Raw genomic sequence first — 14,353 nt, forward strand, 5'->3', positions numbered from 1 at the left:
TTAAAATTATGATGATAATTAATGCATAATTAATAATTATGTATACTAATTTAATAAATAATATTATTTTTAAATAATTTTTTCCGTTTATTGGGACTTTTTTTCCTAATATCCCATATACTAGGTCCATTATAAATAATAATTATTATTTAATTTATTTGGGCTTATTGTTTAAAATAGATTTAGATCGGTGTCATACACACCTAAGATTTATTTTCACTTAATATATAATTTATTTATTGTATAATATTTGGATAACTCATTACACTCCTGTCTAAAACATAACACTCGAGTCGTTACGACAACCACCGGTCGTTGTAGGAACGGTAACGGGGCAACAGTATCTAAGAATATTTTATGATTTAATAATAAATAATATAATTCCCTTTTTAATATTATAGCGTGGATACCAAAACTGTTATTAATACATTTTTAATCAAATCAAAATTTTACTTGCAAGTCAGAAACTATTTCAAATTTAACACTTTGCCACATAAAATTGAACATCATGTTTAAATTTATAAGCTTAGCAATCTTTACCGTAGCTATACTCAAAGGATCAAGCATTTGGGGACAGTTTAAGGAATACAGAAAATCAGAAAATGATCAAGAAATTAAACGATTAACTGTGAAAGCCGATGTAGAAATGGTCAAAGCTTTATTAAAAGATCAGGTTCAAAGTTACCATTTAATCGATATCAAGACAGATACTATACACATTGTGATAAATCATTAAAGTAAAACAATTTTTTTATGCACGCAGTTTGATAAAAAAACATTACTCAAAAGTAAATTGAAGATTTAATAAATCAAATGATAGTTGTTAGTTTTATTTTATACTCATAGTCTCTACGAATAAATGGATAACCACGTATTTGTGGTTCGTGGATCCCTGTCCATTACTAAAAATCCAGATAGTCACCCATCCGAGAACTAGCGTCATTGGCTGATGCTTGACTTCAGAGCACGTTTGTGACTGTGAGTTCAACCACTGAGCCACACACATAGTTGGTTTATTTAAACATTCACTCAATTTCTGTTAGGTTAAGTTAAATTTTATTTTACTGTAATGATATGCTCGTTTTCACGTATCATAATAATTGTAAATTCGTTATTTTCATGCAATAAATTAAATAACGGTAAAGTTGTCGCACGCATGTAATATACTCTAAAAAACCCCAACAAATCAAGTCACTGATGATTGGAACGATTCCCATTGTCTAGTCACGTACAGGACACTGTACGGGATTATAACGGTACGGCGCAACACATGCAATTTCTTTCATGTGCCGCCGGAGATAAGGGATGGTCAGGTCAGGGTCTCTGTCGCCAAAGAATAAGACAATTTTCTTTGGAGACACCGACACCTTTGATCGGGCCGCCGGTGGCTCTGGCGGGCTTGACCAAAATCTCATCAGTGCACGAGCACCACTTAAACAGAACAGTGCAGGAGCACATCACTGATAACCAACACACACTCTCAAGATCCTGCGAGCGACAACTGTGCCGTTTCCTTATAAAAAAAGACGAAATTAATCAGTGTTCCGTTATTTCTTTTTGAGTGTTTAAAATAATTCTTTTCGTCCTTATTACGTCAACTGCGTCTTCAGACAGCTACGGATAAGGTAAGGTGCATGCGCATCCATATTCATATAGTTACAGTTATATACAGGTATCACATTTCATTTATTAAATTATTATAATTTAATAAATTGATAACCAATAATTTTATCATCGGTATACTTGATCGTTCTCGAATCACAACCTCGAGAGCCCTCCGACGATCAGGAGGAAGGTAATTACGCAAATTTAAAACAATAAGACATATGTTAAGATAACTAAAAATAATTAATAACTTGTAAATATATTTAAGGCATTCATTCAAGGCTTGTGTCCCTTGTGTTTGCCTTACAATTTATTCAGACCAATTCATCTCCCATAAATAAATAATAAATAACTACATTACTATATTGAATAATATTATATTGATATCATTATTATTAATTTTATTTCTAATATCTTACTCTCATTAATATAACTATTGGCAGGAGCCTTAGTTATATTTATTGGCTGTATTATATTACCTATTATTATTAATTTTATTTCTAATATCTTACTCTAATTAATATAACTATTGGCAGGACGCAGGAGCCTTAGTTATATTTATTAGCTGTATTATATTATTATCATTATTAATTTTATTTTCAATATCCCCCTCTTTTTTTTTCCCTTTTTCTTTATTTTTTTTCTTTTCTTTTATTTTTGTGTTATTACATTACTATATGTTATACTATACACATTATGATAAATCAGTAAAATAAAATTTAACTTAACCTAACGGCTAACAGTAATTGAGTGAATATTTAAAAAAACCAACTATGTGTGTGGCTCGGTGGTTGAAATCACAGTCCCAAACGTGCCCTGAAGTCAAGCATCAGCCAATGCCGCTAGTTCTCGGATGGCTGACTATCTGGATTTTTAGTGATGGATCGGAGATCCTCGACCCACATATACCTGGTTATCTATACATTTATTCGTAGAGACTTTAAGTCTATGACGTATATGAATATAAAATATAACTAACAACAATTGTTTGATATATTAAATCTTCAATTTATATTTGAGTAATGTTTTTTAATCGAACTGCGTTCATAAAATATTGCTATGTAAATCTTATTCGTCCTTCTGTAAGTAAAATAAATCAGTCGTTATTAAATTTTCTATTTCACTTGATTAAAACAGTTTTTTACCGAAATCCGCGTATAGTTTAATTATTTAAATAATTAATCGTGTTCATTACCGATTTACATTTTACGCGCTCGGTGTTAGTAACCTACATAGTCATGTCGAAAAAAAAAACGATATTTTAAATTTTTTAAAATGAAGAACCAGGAATCAACTCCAAGTAATGGTTATCCACATGGTAAGACACAATTTGTTTCTTAATAAAATAATAATTTATAAGTTAGGTAGTAGTAAATGATTTAATTTCTTTACTATCGTCTTACAGATGCTCCTGGTTCAAATAGTACAATATTTAGCACAGTTACTAAACCACTGGTACAGTCACATGAACTAAGTCATGATCCGATGGGCCCTAAAGATTTGGGAAACATAGAAACAGGAACAATTCAGACAAAACTTCAAGTAAGGAAATATTTTACTTTTTGTATTCATTTAAATATAAAGGTATATACTTAGGTATATATAGGTATATATTTAAGTAAAACTTCACTAAGGTTCACTAAATAGTTACCAATACCTACTGGTTACTAGTTTACTACATAGGTAGGTATAGCAATGTTTTGACATAAAAATAGAGATGACAGAAGGTACTTCTTTGTTATTAGTTTACTATTGAGTAAATATATAATATACCTATATAATTTATTGTGATGTTAATACATTTTAAAATACCTATGCTTTAACTCTAGTCATTTATAACTTTATAAGTTATTTTTACTATAGAGATATCCAAAAATGTCTTATGGTTTCCAGAATCGTGGATTTTCTGGATCTTATTTTGCTGAATTTAATTGGTTAGAATACAGCTTAGAAACTGATTCAGTTTATTGCTTTCCTTGTCGAATGTTTGGTACTAAGCCTTCAGAAAAAACATTTACCTCAAAAGGGTTAAATAACTGGAAAAAATTAAGTTGAAATTTACATACAGACAAATATTTTATTTTGTTTAAAAATTAATAGATATTATATTTGTATTAAATTATTTTACAGCTTAGTGGGTCTAAAAAGGTATTGGTAAAGGTTCCAAATTAAAATTTCAACTTTACTCAGCTTCTATCTACCATATAAATTGTATGACAAAATGGTCTTTGTGTAAAAAAGCAGATCAGTCTGTCCTATACACACTGCATTGTGTAATGCCCACCGTGAAGTAATATTTAAAAATCAAAATTATATTAAAGGTTTCATTGATATTTTATTATTTCTTAAGCGCCAAGGTTTAGCGTTTAGAGTCCATGATGAAAGCGATACTTCACGAAACCAAGGTAAAACTGTTAACAACTTATCTTATTGTATGTCAATAATATAGAATAGTTTGTATTATTCTCGTGTAATTTTAATTTTAATATTCAAGGAAACTTTAAAGAGATGTGTAAGCTTTTTTTTGACTATAATTCTAACTTCAATGATTTATTTAGTAATGATATAATCAATTATACTAGTCTTAAAATACAAAATGAGCTAAATTGATATCTGTGCAGACAATTTATTGAATAGGTATTATAGTTGATGTCTGATGAAGTTAATGAAGTATCTTTTTTTTCAATTATGTGTGATGAATCCAGGTAATTGATTATTACTTATTAAAGACTTAAGTTAAAACTTTTAAAACTTATTTTCGTTAATACTTATTTAATGGCTATTTAGATTTCATAAACAAGAGTACCTATATGTCAATTTGTATAAGATATGCTAAAGACTTAAACATTTGTGAGCGTTTTTTGGGTTTTGTGGATGTTTCTTCTAATCAAAATGTGGATTCTTTTTCATCGGCTATTATTTCATTTTCAAAAATAATTAACTTGGATAAAATACCAATTATTGCACAAAGTTATGATGGAGCAAGTGTTATGTCAGGTTATAGAGGTGGTGTACAAAAGAAGCTAAAAGATTATTATCCATAAAATGCTATCCATATACATTGCATGGCACATAAACTTAACTTGGTTATACTAAATATGTGTAAAAACAGAAAGATTAGTTATTTTACCTTTATTTTTATTATAATTTATAGTTATACTACTTATACTTAACAATAAAATTACTGTATTTTATAATTTAATTCATGTAGACTAATATATTTTCTATTTAGCAATCTAGAACTGTATTCAATGCATTAGTATCTATCTATGTGCATTTCTCACAACCTTCAAACAATACAAAACTGCAAGACATGCAAAATAATTTGAATATGAAAAAAATTACACTTACTGCCATTAGTGATACAAGATGGATATGTCGTTATAAGAATAGTAACGCAGTTATTGAAAATTTTAAATCTATTGTAACTGTTTTACAAAATTGAGTCGATGAAAACAATGATAGAGATATCTCCAGATCGATTGGTTGGTATATTAATTATTAAATACATTTTAAGAGACAATAACTCATAAGTAATATTTTATAATTTTTGTAGGAATTTTAGCAATGATACAAAATGGTTCCTTTATTGTTCATCTCCTATTATAAATTATGTAGGTATCGGGTATTACTCATATTTTAAGCAGTGGCGCCAAAGTTAAAATTAAAATTTTAATTAATATATTAAAATTAAAATTTTAATTTTTAAAATTTTACCTATGACATCAGACACCTCCACATAAAATTTCGACACCCATCTATTTCTTATAATTACCTTACCTTATAGTTTTTATGAAATATTACCAACTTTTAGTTTACAATTTACAGTAATGTCTAATACATGCAATTATCCATATTGTAATATATTTAGAATGACAAAAGTAACACTCCTACCTACTAAAATCACCTATGAAAGCTGTCATAGGTAAATATATATTTTGGCGCCACTGATTTTAAGCAATAAATTACAAAATACAAATGGGACATTAGGTGAAACAGCTTTTCTTATTAATGGAATTAAATACATTTGAAAATAGTAGAAATTAAGATTCCTTATCAGACATTTGGAATGAAATAGTCACATTTTCAGTTGAAAATAATATAGATTTGACTCGTGAGTATTTTGAATACCTACTTTATAAAATAAAAATGATAACTAATATTAAATATAAATTATGAAACTTAATTTTTTGTTAGTATCAAAGAGAAAAATACAAGAGCCTGCTGCATTAATGGATTTTCATGTTTCAACTGCCACTGGTGTAGATGGTGGAGGTATTCATTATGAGGATAATGCCCAAGAATATTGAAAAAACCATGCTTTTTATCCTATGTTTGATAGTATTATAGACTTATAGTTAACATGAAACACAGATTTTCACCAGATAGTCTTAAACTGGTCATATCTATTGATAACTTCATTAATCTAGACTATAAACAAATAAGTGAAATTTTTGTTAACCAGCCTAAGATAAATTATTAAGCCATATGTAGCCATATAGGCAATATTATTCATTAATATTATATTATTAGTTAGATTTTGTTTTCTTATGTTTTCAGGCTTTATTAAATATTAATGAAATTGACTTAAAATCTGAACTTTTGGTGGCAAAAAATTATTATGATCAATTGAAAAATATTAACAATCCTCAGGATCATTTAAAGCGGCTATTAAGAGTATTGTGGAAAATCTGTTTTCCCAAATTTATATAAAATGCTATACTTGGCGCTTTCAATTCAAACGAGTTCTGCATCTTGTGAGAGAACATTTTCAGCAATGCGTCGAATAAACACCTACATATAAGGTCAACCATGTTACTAAATAGAGTTGTCTATCATAGCAATTGAAAGAGATTTGTCAAACTTTCTTAACAAAGAAGACATTTTAAAGAAATTTTCCAATACTGAGCGAAGGCTTAAGCTGTAAATTGGAAGAATTTTGTATTTAAAAATCTTTTAATTCTATATAAGTATCTAAAATAATTGTTCGCCGTCCGCTCCTACTTTATAATCCGCGATTAGCGGTAAGGACTTGTGCAGTGATGATGGACGGGAAGGAGGGTAACCTACGGTGTAACAATTAATTAATAATATAATATATGTATAGTTAATTACTAATTATTAATTAATATGGGTGCCAGATATTTATTGTCAACAATAAATATAAATATAATAATAATAATTACGCGGGCCCGTACGCGGAAAGACAATAATAAATAATAATATATTATGTCAATCAAAAGGTTTGATTTCTTACACAAAAATACAATTTCAATGTGCAACAATTATACAAAAAAAAAGGTGAAACCTGTGCTGCTGCTCCCCCGTTGAGTCCAGGCTGGAACGGCGACAGCCTTTTGAGATGATGACAACGATGACAAATAATAATCTGATAGTCGCTCGAATAAGCAAGTTTCATACCTACATAAATATTAAATTTGACCATACTGTAACTTTGCCAATTTTATAATTAGAAAATAACTTTTTGTACAAAAATTGTTTGAAAAAAATACTCTACCTGAATCCGTATAAAAAAATTGGTGTTGCCATTAAAAAAAAGTAAGTTGTATTGCGCATGCGTGTACCGAGAGAGTTACAAATTTGAATTTTGCCTCACAATGTGTATTTAGGTACTCCCTATTACCTCCCGAAAATCCCATTTCAATTCAAGGTCAGAGGTTAGGTCCAGAGGAAATATTAAGTGATACCTCATATCGTGAACACACTGTATACGTAAGCGTTATATCTTTATTTATTTATTTACTACCATCTATTACCTATTTAAATCTTAGGGATATATTGTTATTTTAAATTATAACAATGATATCTATCCAAATATCTGATAAATAGGTAGCATCACTTTCGAAACTATTGCAATTTTACACGTAACGATATCTCTAAAGAGTAAAAACGGAGTCTTATCGCATAAGAATTAAGAATGCTTTTAAAAAATAATTATGTGATTATATACACAGTATAATTGTATTAATTGGTAAGTAATAATAAATAATAATAGAAATAGAACTCGGGAGCTTATTATATTTTCGGCGGTTACTGTATAGGGGTTGTAGGTTGTAGCAGGTATTGAAAATATTTTATGTTGGTGAATAAACGATGCAGTACCAATTGTTATGAACAGATCCCACCCGTTCCTGGTTTTTGAACAAGGATAAAAAAAAAGGTGTTGAGAATGTGAATATTCTACCAAATACCAATAGCTGTTTTTAATTTTTTATTAACAACCTGGTGATTCCATCCATTATTGGGCTACAAACTATTAACTAGTTAATAGGCCTATGGCCACAAATCCCACGAGGTCGAGCAATGATTAAATTTAGTTATTTACTGTGCATCAGTGGCGTACCCATGATTTTTTTAAATGGGAGGATCGTGATACCACATAAATTTATTTTAGTCATCGTTTTGTAATTTTAAAAGATACTTTAAACGGTATAAGGTGGCGACATTTCTTCCTGACAACCCCCCCCCCCCCCTCAAGCGTACACCACCGCTCGAAAACTATTATTATCTAATTACTAATAATATATTTATTTATTTATTTATAACAATTTTACGGGACAAGTCCTTTAACAAAAGAAGATAAAATAATCATCTCAATTTAATAACATAAAGAAAATATAATATAATATATAGGTACAATGAAAGTTTTGTTTAAATTAAGTGGTATAATACATAAATTGTGTTAGTATATTACTTATGATTTAACTAGAAAAAAAATCAAAGCTTTCATTCTGATACACTCACGAGACATAAAAAAAAAATCAACATCATTACAAATTAAGTTGCATAACGAAAGCGCTCTCGGGAAAAAAGAGTCAGTACAAATTTTTTTTTTTAAAAAGGCACAAAAAATAAATTAGAGCTTCTAATTGAATAATTATGAGTTAAATATACCAATCTTACTTAACAACTCGGTACATTCAATATTGTTATTTAGGAGATCATAAATAAATAATAATATTATGTCAGATATCTTACGTCTAACCTCGAACGATGAATACAAATAGAATGACCTAAAAATAATATATACAGGGCGATTTTTTTATCATGAACCACTCATTATTTCAAAAAGTATCAATGTTTTTTAAAATATTTTTTTACAAAGTTTCATATTGTTAAAAAAACAACGTTTTTATGAAAAAATTATATTTTTTAATATTTTTTATCCTTATAATTTTTTAAGTTTTTTACTTTTTTGAATGGCAACCTAGAGTTTTAATTTCATATTCCAAAGCAGAATATTTTTCTAAGTATTTTGATACGTAAAAATCGAATTTTGGACGAATAGTTCATGAGTTATAAGTATTTAAAGTTTAGACAAGCGGAGTAGTGGACAAACATTTTGCGGGGTAACCCCGTACCACTCCACTCCGCCAATCTAAACTTTAAATACTTATAACTCATGAACTATTCGTCCAAAATTCGATTTTTACGTATCAAAATACTTAGAAAAATATTCTGCTTTGGAATATGAAATTAAAACTCTAGGTTGCCATTCAAAAAAGTAAAAAACTTAAAAAATTATAAGGATAAAAAATATTAAAAAATATAATTTTTTCATAAAAACGTTGTTTTTTTAACAATATGAAACTTTGTAAAAAAATATTTTAAAAAACATTGATACTTTTTGAAATAATGAGTGGTTCATGATAAAAAAATCACCCTGTATATATAGTCATATAGATATTTCTAATCTCTATAGGTACATACCATTGATTATAGAATAGATCTATCCTATAATCAATGGTACATACCTACTATATCAATAATCCGTGTGTTTAATATTTCAACTGCACGTCTATTTCCTATAGGCTAAAATAATATCTGTGCAGTGTCTTAAATTTTCGGTTTGCAATATACATATTATTTTGCATAAATTTGATATGGCTGAATTTATTTATAATGTATTATGCAAAAGTTGATAAGTAAATAGGTATTATACACTTACTTATTTTTAATTTTACAATAAAAATTTTATTTTAGATGTTCAGAATTTTTTTTCTTTATTTGTGATTTAGGTACCTATATAGTAGGTACAATCTATATTAATATTTATTACTCATGTAAATTTTTTTATGGTTCAATTGCCTTCCCCCATCCCTTATTGGTTACAGAAAGAATAGTGATTTCTTACATGATTACAGTTACTATTGTGTATTACCCACAATGTAATACCATCCATCTGGTACTAGACATATTAGTATATTACAAAGAACAAAGATATAAAGTAATACCACAGATTATATAAAATATTTAATTTTTTTTATTTACACAATAATATATACAATCTGTACAATTATGCACAATTAGCATATTTGATAAGGGTTACAATAATACATGAGTACATGAGTAAGAAGCCACCCATTAATGGTACTTGACTGGAAGTTGTATAAAACTAGCTATGTTTATAAATACTGATTTTTTTTGATATTAGTTCCCTAGCAAGTCACGGCACCAGCTCCTTTTTAATCGACGCTAGGGGTTGCCAGTTAACATTTGGGTGGATAGGTCTTTAATGAGTGGGTTTTGGTGTGTTTGCAGCCGGGCATGAAAGATTTTGTAGAAACGTATAGCTTCTTCTGTCACGGTTTTAATTGATAGGTCATTATATTGTATAGTGTAATTTGAAACAAAGGGTGGAGCATTAGTAATTTTTTGAAGAGCAATATATAAAAAATAAATATATAATCTGTGGTAATGCTAATCACTGCATGTAAAACATGATATACCAATGCATTATGATTACCCAAAAGTATCATCAATGAATATTCTGAGGTATTGTATACATATAGTGACATAGTGTGTATTTCTTTGTAGTATATTTTAATTGCCTTTTAGTAGCTTAAGTTGAATTATTCCAACTTCTAATTTAATAAAACTAAAAAAATATTCTTAATTGCGGATTTAATCAGTAAAATAGGAAAATTAAGTATCACAGACTTATGGATTAAATAAATTAGCAAATATACATAAATATATTTTTTATTAATATTAACATAATATATATTCAATTACATTTTGATAAAATAATTTTTTAATGTGATCACAGTTTAAGAGATTCTACTGGTTCAGCAAAATTTTAAATTATACTGTTTTATAATATTTTAAGTATTTTAAATACTATTACAGTTAGATAAATTTCATAAGTAAGGATACAAAGTAGATTTTTGTAAAACATTAAGTTTGTTTCAAAATTTCAAGGTAATTTATTTAGTAATTGATAAAACTACATTTTTCAGTGAATTTTCAATTGAATATGATATAATTCAAAAGGTTTTTTATTTTGTATTACTATACACAAATAAAAAATTCATTGGTAATTAATATTTAAACAAATAGGTTGATATTTGTATGTAACATGAATTAAAATTTAAAATATCAAACTTGAAAAATTCAACATTTTTATGATGATTTAAAATTACGTGAAAACTTGTTAATAATAAACGTTCTATGAATGAAAACCAAATGATGGGTGTGGGGGAAAGAGCTACTACTAATTCATAGACTTACCATTTTCAAGTTATATGCATTTTCAGGTTACACCACTTGCAGTTATCTTATTATTTAGTTTATTAACGTAAAAGATATTTGGTTGAATGAAATGCATACCTATTCAATATTAGAAAATCTAGTTTAGTCATTACAGGTAAGTACTTATAAATTATAAAATTAAAGTGAATTTGTTTGCATAGTAAAAGAAAATAGATTTTAATTCAATTATTAAAATATCATTATTTTTAGTCTTTAGATACACCTAAAATGATTTTTAATGATTTTTCAAAATGTTAGGGATATGATACAAAACATTAATTAGAAACTTGACATTTTAAAATTACCTACTGTACAATTTACATCCAATAACTTTAATCAGTGAATACGAATATTAATAATTTTTTGTTTATCCATTAGTAGTAACGTCTAAATTACTATCAAAGGAATCAATTAACATATGAGAGGAATTATCAGAATGTGTATCAACATTTAATGCACAGGAAGAATTAGACGCCGATAAATTCATAGTATAAGGGTTATCACTTCCATCAATATTTGATGATAGAAAGTCTTCCATTTTTTCATGTAACTCGGTTTCCATTTCGATAGGTAATGCATCTAAAAATAAAATAAAATACAAAATGTATCACACAATTTATAGTTTGAAGTGTTTGAATATAATTGATGAGTACCTAGACCATGGATTATATAAAGTAAAAATAACTATAGTATACACCGTGATTGATTTATCATAAAACACTCATTATTTCAAAAAGTATTGACTTTTTTCAAAATATTTTTTTACATGGTTTCAAGTTGTTAAAAAAACATATTAATTGTATATAATTATTTAAAACATTTTCAAATAATATAATATACTTGTAATACTGAATTTTAGATAAAAAATAAATCTGTTTGATTAATTCATAACAGTTAACACATACCACGAGCCTTTGCAGAAACTTCTTGGTACAATTCTTCAAATTTAACAGTAGTTAAATCTTGATCCTTTTTATTTCGTTTTTTGAGTACAGCATAAATTAATTTTTCTACTTTGTCGACCCACTTGGTTTCAATTAGTCGTATACATAACCGGTCTTTAACACTGAATAGTAAGGATAACATCAGAAAACAATATTATATATTTTAATAGTGAATGATTAATAAATTAATGTAAGGGTAATAGAAACTTCAATAATTTTAGCACAGATTATATGAAATTTCTCACAACCTGTGGTCTTAATTCCTGTAATGTTGAACTAGGTACGGATTCAAGAGATTTAAAAAATACTTTACAAGTATATAAACTCGACAGGTACATCATATACAATAATTAATTTTGGTAAAACATAAAAAACTTACATTTGATCAATAGTTGTAGACCGATTACACATATTTATAAATGTGATCGATATGACGAAGTAATTCGACGAGGAACAAGTATTTTTGGTCATAGAACCTTAATAGACAATAGACACACAGTACATACCGAGGCTTTGACAATTAATGATAAATATTCACGTTTAAAATAATAACACTTTTTTAAAACCAAATAGTAGTAATTAGTGATTAGTATAGTTGGGTTTAATGGATCATGGTCTTCAACTTTTATAGTTCAATACTTCAAGTCAAAATGAGAAAGTATTAGAAATTTGTATTAGCAGTTAGCTAAGATCATAAAGAACTTCTATAGTTTCTACTCTGCAGCAGTCTGCAATGTTATTTGTATTTTTATATTTTATATATCTGTGGATATTATCAAAAGATAACATTTATCACTTATCACAGAACCACTTATCAATTCTGATCAACTATCTTGATGGTATCCATAGACCATAGACCTATAAAAATAAAAATATGTATTAAATTACATGACAAAATAAATAGGTATGTCAGCAACTTAGTGATACGCACAAAATGGCGTACGTCGTTCGCCTATTATCAATTATTATTGTATCAGTACCACGGACTAAGATATATCTTAGTCCGTGATCAGTACTAATAGTGTTTTCCACCAGTGGTGGACCACCACGCCGCACTATTGCACCAAGGTAGAACTGGCACAGTTCACTGATAATCGTCCCAACACCGGCTGGTGCAAATGTAGACGAAACATAAAATCTATACTTATTACTGATATATAAAGATAATAAAATATTCAAGGGGTATTGCAGTACTTATCATGATAATGATAATGCGCACGAGCTCCAAGACCTCGTGCGATTATCTTTGCACCGAGTGCAAAAAACTGACGTGGTGCATTGAGGTGAAACATAAAAAAGTCCACTCAGTGCACATTAATCTCGCAGATGGAACATAAAAATATGTACTGGTGCAGTCAGTGCAGTGTGGTGGAAAACGCTATAAAGTATCGCGCTATTACGTTATCACGAGTAGTATTTAGTCCAATGAGAAGAGGCGAACGTCAGCAGCCATATTTGCGCGGAAATAGTTGCAAACTAGCATATTGCTGACATACCTATTTAATTTATCATGTTAAATTAATAAAAAAAAGCGCGCAAGTCGTGGATGTCGCTTTGCTGTACAGACAACAGTAGGTTACAAGTGGGTTACTGTAATGGATGGAATTAAATTTGAATCCAATGATTTGTCTTATCCTGTCTACCTAGGATATATTATAGATTATTAAAAATTTTCAAATCTTAGATTTAAAAGAAAAAAGAGAGTTAGTGGATGTCGCTCTGCTGTACATTAGGGGTTGGGGTGGACGTGGACCTCTGACTATGGTAGGTTAAATTTGAATGCAATGATAGGTATCATTGTATACGAAAAACGATTCTGAACGGAGATGATTTGTCAGTCTATTAGGATATATTATATTTAAATATTGTCATATAGGTATTCTATTTTGAAACAAATATTTTATTTTTCAATTAGGACGCATTTTGCATAAGGCATGGTTAATCAATTTTTTCAGAAACATTGCATGTAGTTATCATAATTCATAATACCTTATATTATCATAGATATATACCTGGTTTGAGGATAAATCGTTATCGTCACGCGATTTCATAAACATTTAAAACTCAAACTCTCAAACCATTTTTCCTATATTGACGCTTCAAATTTTCTCTATAGCTATTTTAAGCAAAACTTATGAAAAACTTAGTGTGTAATTTTATAACCTTAGATATAAATACAAACAATTTTATGAATTTTGAACTCCAAATAATTTTCAAATATTCATGGGTTTTACGAATTTTTGTCAATATTT

The 14,353-nt window shown here is 28.1% G+C and overlaps 2 protein-coding genes and 1 long non-coding RNA gene across 11 annotated transcripts; 1 reads left to right on the forward strand and 2 right to left on the reverse strand.

The window, feature by feature from the left end:
• Positions 1-166: 166 nt before the first annotated feature.
• On the forward strand, positions 167-6,198 carry LOC149057118 (uncharacterized). Of its 9 annotated transcripts, XR_016190931.1 has the most exons (6): positions 167-2,923; positions 3,011-3,147; positions 4,838-5,090; positions 5,162-5,219; positions 5,596-5,719; positions 5,803-6,198. XR_016190931.1 is itself a non-coding variant. In XM_089223551.1 (4 exons), the coding sequence occupies exons 1-3, from the start codon at positions 2,881-2,883 to the stop codon at positions 5,048-5,050; spliced, it is 393 nt and encodes a 130-aa protein (XP_089079677.1). In that variant the 5' UTR covers positions 167-2,880; the 3' UTR covers positions 5,051-5,090; positions 5,162-6,198. The 9 variants fall into 9 exon arrangements, 2 of the variants coding, with proteins under 2 accessions (XP_089079677.1, XP_089079678.1); XR_016190930.1 differs by having other exon boundaries at positions 5,162-5,719; XR_016190936.1 differs by lacking the exons at positions 5,162-5,219; positions 5,596-5,719; positions 5,803-6,198 and adding exons at positions 3,499-3,895; positions 3,956-4,010 and having other exon boundaries at positions 4,838-4,974.
• A 532-nt stretch (positions 6,199-6,730) lies between these two features.
• LOC149057119 (uncharacterized) lies at positions 6,731-7,271 on the reverse strand. Its single transcript, XR_016190938.1, has 2 exons — positions 7,124-7,271; positions 6,731-7,026 (listed from the first exon to the last, which is right to left on the reverse strand). It is a non-coding gene; the product is annotated as an uncharacterized LOC149057119 (long non-coding RNA).
• A 3,319-nt stretch (positions 7,272-10,590) lies between these two features.
• On the reverse strand, positions 10,591-12,924 carry LOC107164683 (uncharacterized). The gene is made up of 3 exons (XM_015512593.2): positions 12,481-12,924; positions 12,063-12,223; positions 10,591-11,736 (listed from the first exon to the last, which is right to left on the reverse strand). The coding sequence occupies exons 1-3, from the start codon at positions 12,570-12,572 to the stop codon at positions 11,525-11,527; spliced, it is 465 nt and encodes a 154-aa protein (XP_015368079.1). The 5' UTR covers positions 12,573-12,924; the 3' UTR covers positions 10,591-11,524.
• Positions 12,925-14,353: the final 1,429 nt, after the last annotated feature.

This window comes from Diuraphis noxia, unplaced genomic scaffold (genome assembly GCF_037042655.1).
Source record: "Diuraphis noxia isolate RWA-SAM2 unplaced genomic scaffold, SU_Dnox_SAM2 contig0003, whole genome shotgun sequence".
NCBI classification, from domain to species: domain Eukaryota; kingdom Metazoa; phylum Arthropoda; class Insecta; order Hemiptera; family Aphididae; genus Diuraphis; species Diuraphis noxia.

Bases quoted from the DNA above. Each gene is read 5' to 3' on its own strand.
- LOC149057118 (XM_089223551.1), top strand. From the start codon at position 2,881: ATGAAGAACCAGGAATCAACTCCAAGTAATGGTTATCCACATG. The intron at 2,924-3,010 runs GTAAGACACAAT...ATCGTCTTACAG, and splicing joins AAGTAATGGTTATCCACATG to ATGCTCCTGGTTCAAATAGT. The intron at 3,148-4,837 runs GTAAGGAAATAT...TTTTCTATTTAG, and splicing joins CAATTCAGACAAAACTTCAA to CAATCTAGAACTGTATTCAA.
- LOC107164683 (XM_015512593.2), bottom strand. From the start codon at position 12,572: ATGACCAAAAATACTTGTTCCTCGTCGAATTACTTCGTCATATCGATC. The intron at 12,224-12,480 runs GTAAGTTTTTTA...CTTACTATTCAG, and splicing joins TCTACAACTATTGATCAAAT to TGTTAAAGACCGGTTATGTA. The intron at 11,737-12,062 runs GTATGTGTTAAC...TTTTATTTTTAG, and splicing joins AGTTTCTGCAAAGGCTCGTG to ATGCATTACCTATCGAAATG.